The 19,401-nt window shown below is 32.0% G+C and overlaps 2 protein-coding genes across 2 annotated transcripts; one reads left to right on the top strand and one right to left on the bottom strand.

Annotated features, from left to right (window-relative positions):
* Window positions 1-1,739: 1,739 nt before the first annotated feature.
* Window positions 1,740-9,179, top strand: LOTGIDRAFT_182605 (hypothetical protein; the record flags this gene model as incomplete). The annotated part of the gene is made up of 4 exons (XM_009059783.1): window positions 1,740-1,900; window positions 2,250-2,309; window positions 6,612-8,500; window positions 9,036-9,179. Coding segments are annotated over exons 3-4 (2,031 nt in total), but the record flags the coding sequence as incomplete, so codon positions are not given.
* Window positions 9,180-17,353: 8,174 nt separating this feature from the next.
* Window positions 17,354-18,662, bottom strand: LOTGIDRAFT_153770 (hypothetical protein; the record flags this gene model as incomplete). The annotated part of the gene is made up of 3 exons (XM_009059782.1): window positions 17,354-17,494; window positions 17,609-18,136; window positions 18,357-18,662. 3 exons carry the CDS (start codon window positions 18,660-18,662, stop codon window positions 17,354-17,356), a joined length of 975 nt encoding a protein of 324 aa, XP_009058030.1.
* Between the last annotated feature and the right edge of the window lie 739 nt (window positions 18,663-19,401).

Below are 19,401 nucleotides of genomic sequence, written 5' to 3'. Positions count from 1 at the left end.
TAAAAGGCACAATTCTTGACAGATTTTGACGAAACTTGGTGTGAGTGTTTGTTTTCATCCATGGTTGAACCCTATTGAATATCGTAAATTGTTTTATACGAGTTATTGACCTTTGTTCTTGAAAAAGCTTTCATGATGATGATTTTATAGAGATACTATACAAGTCTTAGAATTAACATAAAATTTAAGAATTTTAAACTTAGCGAATAAGAGCCAGTAGATATACCTGGTGTCATAAATAACATAACAGGATACTTATATAATCCGATAAATCCAAAAAAACTTAGTAATTATCCATAAATATGCAATTAACTATTGAATTATTGACTAGTTTTCAATAATTACTTAGTTATATCAATTTTCCACATTTTACAGGGATTCTGTTGTAACTTTATGACACCAGGTAATCTAACTGATGAATATAGACTAATATTGACCTTTTCGAGAACTTAAATTTTATGTTAATTCTAAGACGTAGTATCACTTTAAATATCACACAAACTCGTTGCCGTGTTTTTATCTTATACATACAGCATACACTTACTTTAATATGAGATTTCCTAACGTTTGATTCTGTGCATTTATTTCGCCTCTTCTTTCCGAATAATATAATTGGGTTAGACTGATGACCGGAAAATACTTGATGTAACATACGGTTGTTGGAGGAAATACTTGATATTAACTATTTAACTTATAGCAACTGTTGAGCAATCTTCTCAATAATAGAAGGCGCGAGTCGGCTCCTGCTCCTGAGAGGCCTACACAGGTAAATTTTTAATTATTAGATCGTCTATAGATCAAATAAAAACTGTGGAAGGAAGACAGAAATGTTTAAAAAAAAATTAATTTAAAAATGGGTCAAATAGAATTTAATCTCTCCGGACGAGGACAATGTAAAACCACCAGGACACTGCATCTGGTTATCGCTTCGAAGACTGATAACAGATGGGAATCAGTGAGGTACATAGGACGAGGGCAAAAAAATGTTTTGCACTGCAATAAGTTTAAACGTTTTGCCAAAATATGTAAATATATAAATATATAAATCAATTCTTTTTTTTCGAAAATTTTCTTGGAAGAACCCTCTCAGAGGCCCGCGACAATGACTACTCAAAAGAATTGCCGCAATTTGAATTCGGTGTCGCAAATTATATTCTGAAATATCGACTCCAACATATAACATGTCATTGTAGATTATAATGGGTTTGTTTATATAGATCTTGTAAACAATTGATAATTAGTAAATACCTGGTAATTAACACAATCATGATTAATTAGATCTTGGATGTTTGCATTCTCTTGAATAGTTTTGTGTTTCTTTGCCGACCGGTCACGTGAACTTTATAAGTATATAAAGTGAGATAGGCCAATAGATCTATATGTCCATACGATTGCGAGCAAGATATTGCAGGTAGGACGACAGGCACTAACGCGCAGCTGACAATTAATTATAACCTCGTAGCCTTCGGTGACCAGTATGACCAGGCCATTTTCATCTCAATCAGTATTGGGAAATTATTCATTTTTCAATCACGTGGCATTTTTATTAACAGCTAGAATTAGGTTCGTTTATCTCTAAACTTTTACTAAATATTACATTGGAGTTTTATAAAACTTGTTCACAAATTTTATATGAATTACATTGATAATGAGAAAATAATTTATTTCGGTCTGTAGTATATTATATTGCGAGTTATCCCCCTGTATCTCGCGTGACATTGATAACATGCGTCATCAACCAAAAAGAAAACATTGGACCTGGAAGTAATCTTGTATCGAAACTTTTACATTATGAGTGTCTGTGTCCATTAATCGTAAAAGGAACACTGTTTGTCCGGAGACAAGGTGATGTTTTACCATGTCCAAGTTGTGAAACTATGATATTGCTCGTAACCTTCAAGTATGTGTCTAATTTTATTGGAAATTTGCTTGTTTCCTTGTTTGGCTTGGTTGAATGAATGAGAAATTATTGACTGATTTTGAGGTGAATGAATAGAGATGAATGGCTCGATGGTTTTATTTGAGAAGATTTATGTATATGCTTATCTTTTCTTTATTCCTAGCTGGTTGCTTTACATACTGTATTATTTTGTGTTGTGTATTGAAAGAAAAAAAGTAACAATAAGCTTATAATAAGACCCATACAAACAAAGAATTGTTCATTCTGCTTATTCACAACACAAGCTAGCTGCACTCTGTGGCTTTTTTCTCTACTATTCATTCATACTTCATGACATTTTTTTCTTCAGATGGTTTCATTATTTGACTCCCTTTACTGAATGAGGCTGGTTTTGTGTGAACTCTATTTTGTAAGTAAGATAGCTTAGCACTGTTGTGTCAATGTTGTACTGTTTGTATATCAAGTCAAGTAGTAGTCCTAGTTTAGCATGCTTGAAATTTTTGCCTATAAATGAGTTTTTATATCTTGCATGAAGACCTTTTTTGACTTTTTTTCTATCATGTGAATGAGTTCTGTACCAGTATTTATGATTTTGATAGAAATTGACTGAAACTCTTACGTTATCTCAATGTCAAAATGCATAGAAACCATGTTTGATCCCACCAATCAAAATCTTGTCTAAAGAATGGCAAAATCAAAGTGAAGTACCATCAGGCGTTTCCAAAAGAGTAAGCAAGCTCTGCTTCGCGCAACACCCACCACTTCTACAATGGTCAAAGTTATGAGATGCAACCAGATCAATTCATGCTTGACCAAACAAATCAGCTAAAATAGGCTAATATTCAATAAGGATGGAAAATAAAAAAAGATTTAGAGGGAAACATATTACCCATTGCAACATTACCTGTATTCATATGTCCAGTCAGATAAGGATGTTAATCTCAATTAAATATTTGGTTCTAAATCAGGCCTGTGCAATCTTTCTGCAACAGCGGGTCACATTTGGGGGAGCGAATAGGCCGTGGGCCACGTAACCAACCATCAATGAATCATGGTATTAACAATGAGAAACATACAAGTCATTTATTCAGCAACATATTTCAATATGCTTGGCAAATAACACTGTAAAATCACTGCTTCACACGAGGTCAGGTCAGACCTCCTTAAGGGTTTGATTTGTTAGATTCATTTTGACATCATACTTCGATATAACAGCACGGATATAACAGCTTTCGAAATTAGAATAGGCAGTGACATGAGCAAAGAAAGTATTTTCTCTTGGGCGGCATTACCCTCAAATTTTACATGACGCCGCGGGTCGCACGAAATCATAGACCGTAGGTTGCACAGGCCTGTTCTAAATGATGAATACCATAGCAATTTTATTTTTTTGATGAACTGTTCTATGGAGTTAAAGTTAGATATGGTGTGATTTAGTTTAATGATCATATAAAGATTAAAATGTTGATGTGATGAGATTTACCCCTTATTTTGCTCCAACCAATATTTACACTTTAAAAACTTAAAAGTCATAGCTGCCCTTCACAAAATGTTAAATAGGTTGGAGCACCGTAATTTGCATTTGGGCATTATGCAATCCTGAACATTACTGAAATATTGATTCAGATAATTCTAATCATGTTGACTGGATGGGAAGCTTTATGGAAAGCAATTATTGTACTGCTGTGTATTAAAGTTTGAGTTTCTGCCAGCATTATAGAAACAGACTCTATCCTGTAGATCTCGGTGGTCAATATTATATAGATTTTCCTTGAAGTTGTGAAGTTGATTTGGGTTTTTCCATGTATAAACTTGATTTGGTGATACCTTTTTGAAAAACAGTCTGATTTTTTCTTTTTTTTTCTTTACCTTTTTGTTTTATTTACAACTCTTTCATCTTGACTTTGATATGAATAATACCATACTAGGTGCCAAAGAATGTCACAGTCAAAATCGGAATCTGGTTAAGCATTGTTTACACATTCAAACAACATTCTGCAATTTTGACAAGTATGTGGATTAGTGCTAGGAAGAGCTGGGTTTTGATTATCAAATTGAGATCTATTATGGACAGCATGTTATCAATCAATAATTCAAATGTTTTAATTAAGAAATATTCTAAATGAAAAATATTTTTGTTTTATGGAAGCATAATAAATTGAATATTCATTGCTTTAATCAGTTATACTGTGCTGAAGGGAAACTTTGTGAAAGAATATATTACAAGTAGTGGATAACTGACTTGTAACTTTCTCTTTAAGTCAATGCACAAATGCACATTGATCATCGATTCTCACCAATACTGGTATTTAATCCAGCCCTATTGTTTCGGTTCGCCAATTAAGTAAGGATGATATGGATATGTATCTCATGTATGATTAGATACATATCAGGATATGTCAAGATCACACTAAACATGTATCTATTCAGTGATACATCCTGAAAGCACTGACTTGGATATGCTCTATAACTTAAGCTTACCAAATAAGTTTTGAAGAAGCACAAGTTTAATTTTTCATGCTAGACATGAACTGGCTGAACCAGTGAAAACAAACCAGACAAATAACATTGTAACCCTGAAGTTGAACCCCCTATAGCCAAGCGTTTTATAAGCACACTTTTATAGAAACTTAATTCTTATTTAAATGTAAAAAGCCCAAGAGAAAGACAAAACCATAGTATATTTAAGTAAGTAGGAAATTGGTAGTTGATGAAAACCTTATGTGGTAGAAGATAATAAAAAAACAGATCTGATTATTGACTATCACTATTATCAGTCTGTAAGGTTTGACTAGCTCTTATCTGTTTCTGGTACAATACATGAAATTAGGTTAATAAAACAATTTGGGTATTAACTGTAGAACCAGTTATTGAAAATAATATTGATGATTGATATCTGTTGCTGGGCTACTGCCTCATGGTTCTATTGCAATCTAGGGTATAAATAGAACATTATAAGATGCAGATAGCTTAACCAATAACTACCAGTTGATGATAATTCACGTAAATGCCAGTCTGTTTACTTTTGGAATCTGGCTCTATTTCTGCTAGTCATAAAAAATGCATTGCAATCAGCAAGTTGAAAACTTGTGAACTCTGTACATTATTAAAGGATATCAGCTGCTTTGAGTTTTAGTGTGATTGGATTATGAGTTTGATATACAGCGATAATGATTTATTCATAGGTATCAAGGTCATTCTAATATACTTTTGACAGATTGATATTGTAAGTAGAATGTTGCATTTTTTGGAAGTATTAACTGATTGGTTTTATCTTTTGACGTGTTGTATATATTGTACTTGGTGCACGTAGTCACGGAAATCTAAGCTTAATGCTATATTTTCTTATAGCTTATAGTCTTGCTTTCATTAAATTGTTAATTAAAACAGGATTTTCTGTTGGAAGATAATATAAAAAATTTGTAAGCCTACTAGTATTGGTATAATTCTAAAGGTAACTGGGTGAAATAAGTTTGAATAAGTTTGAAGGTGTGGTGTGGGATTATATAATATGCACTAGAAAAGAGAAGAGGTGAATATGTGTGTAGTGCGAGTCAATGCATGATACTTACAGGCTCTTTCTTAGTATTGTGCCTAATTTTCCAGACACACGAATGGTGGAATTTTTGTCGAGACACGAACCTTGAGTAAAATCTTCACGACAAGATTTAAAAAGAGTTTGATATTTGACGCTGACTGTTTTATCGTCTTCAAGACAGGGTCATCATCCAATCAGATTCATTTTCCATTCAATTGCATGATCTGCACGTGATTCTCGACAAGTTGAAAACGGCCAACTTGCAGCCAGTCTGTGAAACTATTGACGACAAAAATCGCCGACAAAGACTGTTTGTGTGTTAGTGGACAGGATAAGACTAGTAATATTATCTGACTTCAATAAAATATATTATATGTAGTCTAGGTTTTAATTTATATAATGGTATATTATTTTCTAACTGACTCTCTCTCATTAGTTTTTCCTATCAAATTAAATGGAATCAATTACTTGATGATTTTCTTGTATTAAACCATTACCTTAACATTCTGATTGTTGTTTACCATATTACTTCATATAGAATTGAATGTAATCTAGTTTTAAATGTTGTATGCTTTTCCATTCTGTTTATTTGATTTAAGGATATTGATTGAATTTTTTTTGGTTGGTCTGTGGTTTATTTTTGGCAATGGTTTGTATAGATCATGTTACTATCTTGTGGAATTCAAATTATGTTTGGTTAGCATCCACTAATTTGAGTTAAATTGCTTTGCATTCAGGTCATAAACCCACAAAACTTTCTTCAGAAAAAATACTTTTTCAATAAAACTGTTTTTCAGCAATGAAAACTTTTCTATCACAGTGAAGTCATAAAGAATTAGATGTGAAATCCAATCTTTTAGGTCAATAGATGAAGTAATCGATTTTGGATGAACATAATGTAAAATTCATTTGGGTTAAATTGTTCAAAATCAGTCACCAGATTTCATTTCATATTTAATGTTGGAACAAACTAAATGTAAATCTTTTTAGTCCTTTTTTCTTTGAATATCAAACCTGTGTTAATTTTAACATTTGTTCAGAATAAATGAAACCAAAAGGTCACAATAATATCTCAAATTTCTCTAACCATTGCACAAATAAACATTGTATCAAATGCAAGACTGCAGACAATTTAACCTGTTTGATAAGATTGATCTATTTTATCTATTACAGGTATGATGTCCTCAACTTTAGTGGAGACAGTTTCTATCAATTATGATGATTTTAATGATAGTTTTTTAACATGTGGAACTTGTTTATGTTTATATGATAGTGTAGAGCACAACCCTAAATTACTTCCCTGTTCACATACAGTCTGTAAACATTGCTTAGAGAGAATTGTAGCTGCACAGAACTTAGATACAGGTTCCTTTAGATGCCCAATATGTCGAGAAAATATACACCTACCTCAAGGCGGAGTCATAGCTTTTCCACCCAGCTTCCTTGTCAATCAACTTTTAGACCTTATGGCTAGCCAGAGACGAGATGTTGTCCCCAAATGTTCTGTACATTCTAATCAAGAACTGTTGTTTTGTGAAACGTGTGATATAGTCTTCTGCAGTCTATGTAGTGACAACAACCATAATGGCCGAGGTGCCAGTGAACATACTGTGATACCATTTGCCATTGCGATCAAAAGGATGTCAGAAATCCTACTTTATAAAGCTCATTTGTGTATTAAGAATCTCAACGGTGCGTATGAAAATATCTCAGATGAGTTGCGATCATTGGAACAGTCTGTAGACAAAACACTTGATTCTATTAATAGATCTTTTCAAGATGTCATGACAATCATTGAAAAAAGAAGACATGAATGTTTGCAATGGGTTCGAAAGATTCGCGAGGATAAACGCACAGTCTTAAAGGAACAACTGGATTTGATCCAAGCTGAGAAGGATAAAGTTCAGTTAGATTGTGGTAATCTTGAATATCAGGTAGAAGTGAGGAATATTACCAAACGTATCAGTGATTTGAATGAGAAACTAGATTCTACCAGTAATCTGGCTGAACCCAGGGAAAATGCATTCATTAAATATGAATTCAAGCATAATGATTCTCTCAAACAAATAGAAACAGCAGTGGCTAAATTTGGCCAAATCAAAATAAGTACAACTTTTCCTGCTCTATGCACTGGTAAAATTGGAGAGGCAATTTCCCATTTGCGAAGTTCAGCGCAAGTCATGACGGTAGATTACCATGGCAACCCTCGGCTAACAGGAAGTGACCCTGTTACAGCAGATTTAAGAACTGATAAGGGCGTATTAGTCGAGAGTAAAGTTAAAGACAATGATAATGGAACTTATGATATAATTTTTGTCCCACCTACCTTGGGTCGTCTCAAACTTAGTGTGAACATATTTAACAGAGCAATCAAAAATAGTCCCTTTATGATTGAAGTCAGTGACCACATCAATCCAGTGTGGAAACTTGGCTCAAGAGGGTCAGGAATTGATAATCTCAATCAGCCAGTTCGGATAGCGTCTGGGCCTAATGGTTTGATCTTTGTTTTGGATACGGGTAACAGTCGCATAAAAATCATCAATTCTGATGGGCAAGTAGAGAAACATATAGGACCCATTGGGCTAGAAAACCAAAGTGCTACAGGACTTTGTCTTATGAATGAGGGTAACCTTGCAGTGATAAATTGGAGGAGTAAGCAAGTGTCCATCATCACTCCAGAAGGAGAACTAGTCAGACAATTTACCACAACTGAATTTGTTGAGCCTACTGACATTGCTGTTAACAGTCGTGGTGAGATCATTGTAGCAGACAGTGGTGCTTCCAAGATCTTTATCTTTGGTTCTGCTGGCAATCTGATCACAACATTTGGTAGTAAAGGTATAAAGGATGGACAATTTAAACTGATCTCATCTGTGACTGTGGGAAAATGTGATGAAATATTTGTTACTGATCATCGAATCCAAGTTTTCAGTAAAGATGGTAAATTTTCCAGGTGTTTAAGTGACAGTGGCAAGGGGCAATATGGTGGTATAGTTGTTGATAATGGTGGCTTATTGTTGGCTACTAAAACTGAGAAAGGCAGAAGTTTTGTGCAGGTAATGGTTTCTATATATAAAGATTTTTTAATGTACTCATCATGAGCATTGCAATGGATCTTACTTAAAAATTGAAAGAATCATATAGTATTAATATATATGCATTATTTTACTATGAATACAATTTAAATGAAGATATTAAAATATTTTCAATGATTACACAGAAATTTTATTAATTATGATTTGACTCATGAGTAGTAAAGCATTGATAATACAAACTATAGTAGTCGTTAGGACCTTATCAAATCATATTCATCGAGAATTATTATTGATATGTGCAATATATCCTATAGGTGTGATTTCAATGTTGATAATATCGAATGCTACAGGGAATTTTTTATTTTGAATAAATTATTTATAACATTTTCACTCATGAGCTGTAAAGCATTGATGCTTTCAAACTATAGTTATCAATTGGACCTTACCTTGTAAACAAAACATGTACAATTATAGTACAATTTAAATATTGATAAAGATAAATTTGAATACCCAAATGAAAAACTTTATTCATGAATATTTTTTGTACTGTATTACATTTTAGATAATGAATTCCAATGGTAAACTTCATAATATTATAGACAGTAATGAGGAGAAGTTAAAACGTCCCAGTGGAATAGCTATTTTACCAAATTTTCATGTGGTAGTTGCTGATTTAGGCAATGACTGTGTTAAAAAATACAGATATAAATAAGTAAGTAGCTGCCTTCTAAGAGTGGATAACCTATATTATCTCATATAATCTATAAGTAACTGGATTTGTCATGCAGTTAGGAAACAGGAGACATCTTAAAACTACAACTACAGTTTTTATTTTCTGCCTGCATTTTATCATTCAAAGTATAAGAATGTTTCTGCGGTAGAAATTCAAACCTGTGTCAAAGAATATACCATAGAATATAACTATTTTTCACACAAAACCTATTAATCTAAAATGAAAAAAGCACAAGTTCATTGCTCAAAATGTTTACATGTAATATTTATAAATGTACTAAAACCATTTCTTTTTTATTTTCAGGAATCAAAATATAGCTATAAATGTGATATCACCCTAGATGTAATGCAAAGAAGCTTTGCAAAGTGCTAGATTGCTGAATGTAAGCTCTAGATATTAAGCTATTCAGTTATATCAGATTTTCCTGGCATATTGTCATGATTGTCTGTCATTCAATGAAACATTATTATCTCTACATCATACCATACTTGACACTTGTTAGACATCTCATTTGTATTGCAGTTCTATTGAAGATCATAATAACATAATGTCAACTCTATTAGATCATCACCTCAGCTTTAATAGAGCCTGTGAACAATTTGTTTACTTTTTGTTATGATGGTCACATAACTGTTAGTTCCCATTAAGTCTGAGGTCTTCACATCAATATAATGTCAACTCTGTTAGATCAATATGCCAGCTCTAATAGGGCATGTGAACACACATGATAACTATACTATTTTATTGTAATAACAACAGTAGGATGTAAACTCTGTTGGATCATCATCTCACCTTGATCATCTTAACCTAACAGCTTTTCTAAAACCCCATCTGACAATTATCTTAACTCCATTATTTCACCATTATGCCATTGTTCTATTAGATCATCATCTCAGTCTTATAGCTCTGCTAAACCTCATTATCTGAACTCTAATAGTCAAAGCATCATCATTATCTCCATTTGACATTCATTACCTGAGTTAATGAACATCTCTATTATGTTGATGTCATTGTGATGTCAGCTCTACTAAATCATTGGTTATCTGCCTTTTTGTCTACCTTAGATCATTGCTTCTTGCTTCATCTTTGTGTCTTTCAACCACATGTCCACTTTGTTTATATCATCTTGCCATGATGTTTACTCTATTAGATCCTCATAATTAAGATGAGGTTTACTCTATTAGATCCTAGTTCATAATATTGTGTTTACTCTGTTAGAGCCACATTATTAACATGTTTACTCTATTAGATCCTGATTATTAACATGTCTACTCTATTAGATCCACATTATTGCATGTCAACTCTTTTAGATCATCTTACAATGTTTACCCTATTAGAGCCACATTGTAAACATATTTACTCTATTAGAGCCACATTATTAATATGATGTTAACTCTATTAGATCCTCATTATTTACATGATATCCCCTCTATTTGAAATTTTTGCTCATCTCTCTCTAGATTTCATACTATGTTAATCATCACAACATAATGTTAACCGTATCACATTATTATACTTCCTATGATGTCAACTGTTTCATTATTAAATGTAAACTTTATTATTAGATGATCATCATACTACGTCAATTTATTTATTTGATAATCATCACATGATGATGTCAGCATTATATAACACAATGTCAATTTCTTAAATATTTATCACATTGATGATGTCAATTCTGAGCTTATCCTCACATGATGATGTCAATTCTTTGTTAATTATCATCTAAGGATATCAAATTAATGATTGAAGTCTCTCGCTGTAAAGTTGACATCCACTCATTTGTCTTTAAGGCTTATAATATATGCTGATTTGATCATCCATAATAATTCTATCATTTCACTATAATATTTAAGCTAATATCATTAAATATCAGTTCAAACAATTATTCCTATTTGTGATGTTCTAAACTTTCTCAATAGCTGTGCTAAAGAAGCTTATTTATTTATAAGCTTTTACTAAATTATTATGGTTGGCATTTCAAGTAATGAAAAATGATGTGTTTAAGCATGCAGTTGAAAAATAATTTAGAACTGCAATATTTTTCCTTAAAAATCTGCAAATATTAAATCATTTCTTATAATTACACAAACTTGATTTCAAAGTTTCATGCAACCTTAAAGTTGTTCATCTTAACCTTTTTTCAAGATCTATGTAAATTGATGCTTCAGGTATTAAGATCATATCAAGTTATCATTGTTTCAGTTTTAAAATATACATCCTCCATAAATGTGTGAACATATTAATTAAGCTAAATCTCAGCATTGCAACAAATAATATGATATATTAATCTGAAAATAAAACTCAAACACTTTTGTGTAAGAGAATAACTAGAAGCTTTAGTATTATTTCGTTTTGTGCTGAAAATATCTTGAAAATACATTAACATACATTTGATAAGTTTTGACCAGATTTAGTCCCACTGTGTTGTTGTAATGTCAGATATTGTGTTATTTGACACTGATAATGTGTTCTATCAAGAATATTTCTAAGGGAAACAACTCCATAATTTAATTTTTGTATTTAATTTAAGATTTGCAGTGTTTGGTGATTTTTATTAAAAAATACTTTATCATCAAAGAATAGAACATTGCACTATCTTTTAAAAAAAAATACATAAAAAGTTAAAACAAATTAGACCTAGTAATAATATTATATCAGATTTTGCAGATAAAGAAATAGTGTTGCACAGGTATTTGACATAGTTCTACAAACACCATCTTAAAGTATGATATTATTATCTATGCATATCAGTAGACTAGTATTATAGTTATCATACAGTATTAGAATTGATTTGTTATTTCTTCTTTAGGGTTTATGACACCATAGCTTTTATCCAGGTTGAAATAGGATATTAACTTTTATGTACTTTCACATGTCATGAAACTAGATCCATTTTAGGTAAACTTGGACATATCACTTTTTCTCTGATCTTAATAATTAACTTAGTTTCCATAAATTTGAATTTTCAACCTGTTAATTGAGTAAAACATGTTTCATATAAGATTTTAGAGGCACAAACAGAAAGTTTTTGGAAAATAGTAGGATAACATTAAAGCTTAGGAATTTTAAGATTGGTATTGTAATATATTTTATATGATTTACATCTAGAGCTATTGTTTTTTTCTGTACTCTGATTAAACATCTTGTATTTTGTATCAGGTACCCAAGACTCTATGGCAGTCAAATAAAATATAGTTATACTCAGCCTATACATGTAATGTATTTCTTAAGATTTCCAACTTGATACTTCAATGTTAAACTGTGTCTGTTGAACATTCTATATTAGTCCTCAAGGTTTTTTTTATTTATATTATTTGATTATATATATAAGTTTGTGTACTAAGTACATATTAAACAGAGTATTGCATTTATACATTGAAAAATATCACACTATGATAGCTATTGAAAAATTATATATTAACAATGCATGTTATTTAAGTCAATCTGCAATATTTATTTACATCTGCTGCTGTTTTCTAGAAATATAGTTGATCAAACACATCTTTGACTCAGAACTATTCATTATAATAATTTCCCCCTTAAGTACTGCACATTTTATTAAATAGAGTGAGAGAGAAAAATACTGAAATGAAACATCTATGGTGTATTTTAATTCCAATGAGAAAATATGGTTGGTTCAGCAAATGTGTTAAATTGGATTAAGTGAAATAGTTCTGAAGTTGCAATGATTTGCTGATATTTACAGTTATCCATCAAGTCAAACTATGTATTAAAAGAATAATCAGGTATATTGAGATCTCTGTATTAATTTTCTCATTCAATTTATTGTTCCAATCCTTAGCAAGACTTTAGCCAGAACATTATGACCTACTGCATCTATTTGACACAATATTGCCATATTATTTTAAACCAGTGGTAGGATATTATATCCTAAATTGTAGGGCTGGTAAGTTTTACAAACCAGCAAACTAGGCAGAAAAAGTGGATAAGTCAGTGTTGTTGATTTAAGAAAGTCATTTAAAGACACAAACTTATCTATAACCTAGTTCGAAAATATAAATGTTAATGGAATTTCTGATGTTTTTCCAAAATTAATTGTATTAGGTCCTGGAGAGTTTTGAAATTTATAATGAGAACACTCCTTTCTCATTCTAGGTTACATTGCATTTGCAAGAAACATTGGGGAATCCAAAGATGCTAAAATAAGGGGTAATTTAATTTATGCAAATAATTAGATCATGTTATTGTAGTGGTATTTCAATATTCCAATAACCAAGTATCTATAATATTGCGTTATCCACATTTTTGCATATTAGCTTGCCTGTTTGCCTTGGTTTGTAAAACTACCCCTTTTGCTTGATATATTATATAATATAAAGAGAATAATTATTTCTTATGTAGCAAATTAGTTGATATTATTTATTTGTTTTAAATACCTATATATGTTATTTTATTATTATTTTTTTTCTATTTTATTTACTATTTATCATAAAAAGATACTTTATGTTTTGTTTTATAAGAGAACTGAGAAAGACTTCAGTCTTGTGTATGTAAAATTAAATATTTATTATAAATGTTAAACATCAAATCCTCAAAATGGGTTTATTGTCACCAGGTTTTCATTTTGACCTGACCTAGAAATTTGAACAAGGACTAGCCTAGCATGCTGTTTAAAAAATCCACATGTTCCAAAGTGCTACTAATGAAAAAGATTGCCCAAAGTTCTGTTTTGAGATACTGAATCCTCAGTAAGCTTGCTATAGTTTCAGATATTTAAATTGCTAAAAATGCTGTTATTAACTCTTCTTTAGTCATTTAATTGGCCCTGAAATAATTTTATTGTTTTATCCATAGATCTATGGCTCTCGGTGCTGCTTACAGACCAAAATCAATCCAATTAGGTCACACTTTGTACTGGCATGGTAAAATCATTTCATTTAAGAATAAACCACCGCCATAAAAGTAATGTTTTGCCTGGCCTTCCATGTCAAGTCCCATTTTGTATTACATTATTATATTGTTGAGAAAAAATATCAATCCCAATTCTGCATTTATCATACTTGTAAAAAGAAGAAATTACTCTGTACTAATGACCTTTATAATTCCAAAATTTTTGAAAATCTGTAACTTTAGAAATTTAACATCGTAAATGAGACTTGATCTTTCCTTTAACAATCCAAATCAGATTATGCAATATAATTGGCGTGCAATCTTGATATTTTGTTATTAAATTTCTTTGATATAGTTAATGGAAAACAATTTAGGAAAAGACAAGAGCTTTCGTTATATTTACTCATTTCGTACATTAAAAGAATAATTATTATGTTAACCAGCCACCAGAGCCGAACTTTATCTGCTTGAAATATATTGAAATTACGTTCTAGAAAGTGATACGCTTGGCTCATTATGTGCCAAGAAAGTGTTAGACGCTTTTGAACTGAAAGTACTAAGGAAAATGCATTTGTTGTTGTTAAGTAAGCTTATATAGAGAAAAGGCTATGTTTCACACTTAAAAAATATTAACTTGTATCTTGAAAACAACTTGAGATTTACAATTGAAACTGGAGATGGTTGGTCTGCCTTCTAACCATTCGTAAATAAGCGTGATAAGTTTCAAATCGAGAATTGAATTTGTTTTTGAATATTTATTTTACTGCTATGTATTTATGATATTTGATGCACTAAAATTGATTTGCACGAAATAGTGTCGTTCATTCATAGACCAGTAATTGCTTTCATGCTTAGACGAAGCCATAACTATGTGAAATGGTCTTAGTCAAACCATTAACAAGTGAAATGGTCTCAGTCAAGCCATACCAACCTCCATGAGCCGGTGAAATGGTTTCCGTAAGACCTTTGACAAGTCAAATTAATCTGAATCAAACTATTACAAACTATTTAAACCATGTCAAATGGTCTCAGTCATACCATTACCAAGTGAAATGGTCATGTAACCAATTGAAACGGCCTCAGTCACATTGTCAAATGAACTAGTCGCGCCATAACCAAGTGAAATGGTCTCAGTCACATCTTCACCAAGAGAATGGTTTCAGTCACATCATTACCAATTGAAATGACCTCGATCACACCATTACCAAATGAAATTGTCTCAGTCAAACCATTAACAAGTGAAATGGTCTCAGTCACACTTTCACCACTTGAGAGAAATGGTTTCAGTCACACCATTACAAATTGAAACGACATCGATCACACCATTACAACGTGAAATGAGCTCGATCACACCATAACAACGTGAAATGGTCCAAGTCACACCATTATTGGACGAAATTGTCTTGGTCACACCATTACCAAATGAAAGGGTCTCAGTCACACCACAATAAAATAAACAGGTCGCAGGCACACCATTAGTTCAATGACCCAATTACCACAAAAAGTCGTCTCGATGACCTCATAACTTTGTGAAATGTTTTAAATCATTCCATAATCGAGTGACCTAATCTCTTAGTAACCGGGTGATTTAGACCATTCCACTTGTAAACCAGTCGATTGAAACCTTTTCACTTAGTTACCGGGTAATTGAGATCATTTCACCTAGTTATCGGGTAATTTAGATCATATTACTTAATTATCGGGTAATTGAGACCATATTACTTAGTTACCGGATAATTGAGACCATATTACTTAGTTACCAGGTAATTGAGACCATTCCACTTGTTAACTGGTCGATTGAAACCTATTCACTTAGGTATCGGGTAATTCAGACCATGTTACTTAGTTACCGGGTAATTGAGACCATATTACTTAGTTACCGGGTAATTGAGACCATGTCACTTAGTTACCGGGTAATTGAGACCATTCCACTTGTTAACTGGTCGAGTGAAACTTATTCACTTAGTTACCGGGGGATTGAGACCATATTACTTAGTTACCGGGTAATTGAGACCATATGACTCAATTATCGGTTAATTGAGACTATATTCTTAGTTACCTGGTCATTAAGACTATTTCAGTAATAACTGAGTGATAAGACCTTTTCAGTAGTATAATAAAATCCACATTCATCGAAATAACGCAACTAATCGAATTATTGAATCAGAATGCAGGGTCCTTATTCTCGAAAACTTAACTTAAGCTGATTTTAGTGTTTCGGTCATCTGATTGATCATAAATAAAATTGAATTTATAGTTACTTTTATTTTTCAATCAGATAACTGTATTTCTTAAAATCTGAATTTTATCTGACTGAAGTTTTCGAGAATAAGGCTCCAGTACTACCAGAACCACAAGATTTGATACCTAACAGTTAATTTAATTACTTTTAAAGTGGAATCTTTTCATTAATTCCGACTGCTACATTCCTTATCTGATTCGAATAGCTGTGAAAGGTTTTGTGTAAAAACTAAATGATATAAAAAAAAGAAATTGAGTCAATGTTTACTCTATAGATGGGTTTATATATACTGTATGGATGTAAACTCCTTAATCAGTCCTATACACAAACAGGCAGGGTAGAGTTTAGAGTGATATGGTCAGTGAGTTTGATTGTTTAATAATAACATGATAATTAGTTCACTGTCATCATTTGAATTGAAAAGTTAACATTCCATACTGGGAGGAAATGGAACTTGATACTTTTACTGACATGAAAAGAAATACCCCAATTTAAGAATTTGGTCAAGTTTAACATTTTAAGAAGGGAAGAGATTTTGAAACTGTAGCCAGAATTAGAAATTCGGCTCCGTAGAAGGAACACTATTATATTAAAAATTATGATCATGCCATCCGAATTCATTTTTTGCAAAACTCCTTGGTTATTATAAAGATTTATATTTCTGTCATTCAAACTGAAATTAGTTATTAAATTGATTCATATTCAAATTGAATATGGTTTGCTCTCCAATATAATTCTTGAAATGATTCATTGTTCATTGCTTAGTTATTTGTTACTCAATCTGAATATATTAAGTTTTAACAATGCTATGACCTGTGTCTGTAAAAATAATTAGGACTGTAATAGCCTTTTCTCATACTACTAAACCAATAAAGACTTTTTATCAGATTGTCCAAAACTTATGCTGATGCGATTAGAAATTTCAGTAGACGTGTACTTAAATATTGGATGAAGTCAACTGCAGCTTCAGTATTAAATCAGAATGCAGACAATTTTACTTGAATTCATCACTATTGATATTATTTTGACCACCACTGTTTGGCTCATTGTGCTAAGTTGTTAAACTCCTGCTAGAACTATTAGATTTCGTTTTAGTCAGCATTTTAAATACGTTCTTAGATGTTTTTTTCTTTCCCCTCTTCAATTCCGCGTCTGTTGGCTCTTCAAATTTTTCAACTGGTGTATAATTCACCTAAAAATACAATAAAATACAATAAGATAAAACTGTATCTGGAAATTTCGTTTGTTGACAACAGATAGAACCTTATCAATAAATAAGATTAATCGTAATAATTAAAAGACTTACCTTGCTTTCTGTCTTTTTCCTTTTCGATTTTCTTTTTTTTTCCCTCCCTGTTGTTTTAGTTCCTAGAGGTTCTGGTGTTTTCCAGGATTTGTTTCTATCAACAGAAAACTTGGAATCTGGTTTCAGTTGGTGATTTATTGAAGATTGATTATTTGGTGAGATACTACTACAGCTAGCCCCTTTATTACCAAAATAAATCTCTAACGCTGGACAATGACCACTTGGCAATTCCTTTTCTGCACATTTTGAGTGGCGAATTACTACAGCCCCGGAACTTTCTTCTTTTAAAACCTTCCCTGCATTTAAATCAAACCCTATAACTGAACTGGATGATCCTTTGTTATAGGATCGAACTTGAATCGATCTTGGTGTTACACTGGTCACCGAAGATTTGGTTTCTGTCTTAAGATTTAATCTTGAAGCAGAAAGATCTGAGGGAATCTTTAAAATACTTTTACGTGGATGTGGTTCATTCTGCTTTAATTGAAGATGCCCTACTTTGTCATCATCAGAATCATAATCCGTCACCTATAATAAATAATAAAAAATATATGCCTGTTTTTTAATAGATATATGTAAATTGGTTGAAATGAACAAGTTTTACATTTACCTGCTTAGTATGATTTTACAATATTTTACATGCAATTTTATTTTAATATTCTGATATGAAAAAGGATTGCTGAAATAGTTATATTGGTCGGGATACAGTCGAGAAAGCAACCTCATAAGGTTATACAGCTAAGATTACCTCTAAACAATCTGTTTCAGTCTGTTCAGAAACCATAGAGTGTTTTAGGACAGATTGAACATCAGTAACAATGGGCTGTTTGACAGTAGATCCACCTTTTAGGATTTTCGCCTTATCCTCACTTGGAGAAGCACGTTTCGATGAAGAAACCAGTGTCAGGTTCTCATCCAATGATTCATCCCTTCCCGCAATTTTCCATCCAGTATAATCATCGTTGATCCACATATCTGATGCTGGTTTCACATGAATAACACGGACATTGATCTTTTTTGTTGATTCAGAACGGGTTTTTCGTAACGAATCCATCTCAAATGATTATCGGTTATAATCCTATATATCCAGCACTGCTAAGGCTATCTATAACGCATAAGTGAAAACCTTCTTTGGATCTTTACAGCTAAAACTACTCCATCCATGTTGTGATTGACTATTATCATAAACTTCCATAAATTGATATGTCTAAATTAACTTATGACGTCATAATAAAGCTACTTTTGAGTTTGTAAAAGGTGTTGTGAAGGAACCTGCTTGCACCCAAGAAAGTTCAAAGTAATTTGATCACAGCACTACATGGTCCGGCAAATTAATTTAGTGACGATGAATTTGGCACAATTGGACCGATCCCAACCGACAGCGTATGTACTTAGTGTATCTCCATGTAATATGTATGGACTGTTTTATATAGATTATCAGTATATCACATCCGAGGAACAGATGGAGCCTGATATTAGGCTGTCATGTTCCTGCATCTTTTTCAGGTTTGTGAAATAGAGGTACAAGAAATATTGTGCCTTGGTTGGAATGAGCTGTACCAGAATTGATGACCAATCGTATGAAGGATTGGGGCATTTTAGATCAAGAGAATCCCACAATCGAGACTTAATGTGCAGTAATATTTCTACATAGTTCTGGCATACGGTTTACGTAGTTGTTGCATTGCTTTTCATCAAGACCTGTGTCTCAACTCTTAATTGTCGTCTGATAACATGTGTATACATATGAATCAGGCATGATACTGCTATCAGATGCAATAGCAATATTAGAA

This window comes from Lottia gigantea (genome assembly GCF_000327385.1).
Source record: "Lottia gigantea unplaced genomic scaffold LOTGIsca_4, whole genome shotgun sequence".
NCBI lineage: Eukaryota > Metazoa > Mollusca > Gastropoda > Lottiidae > Lottia > Lottia gigantea.
This window is presented reverse-complemented; position numbering and strand designations above follow the sequence as displayed.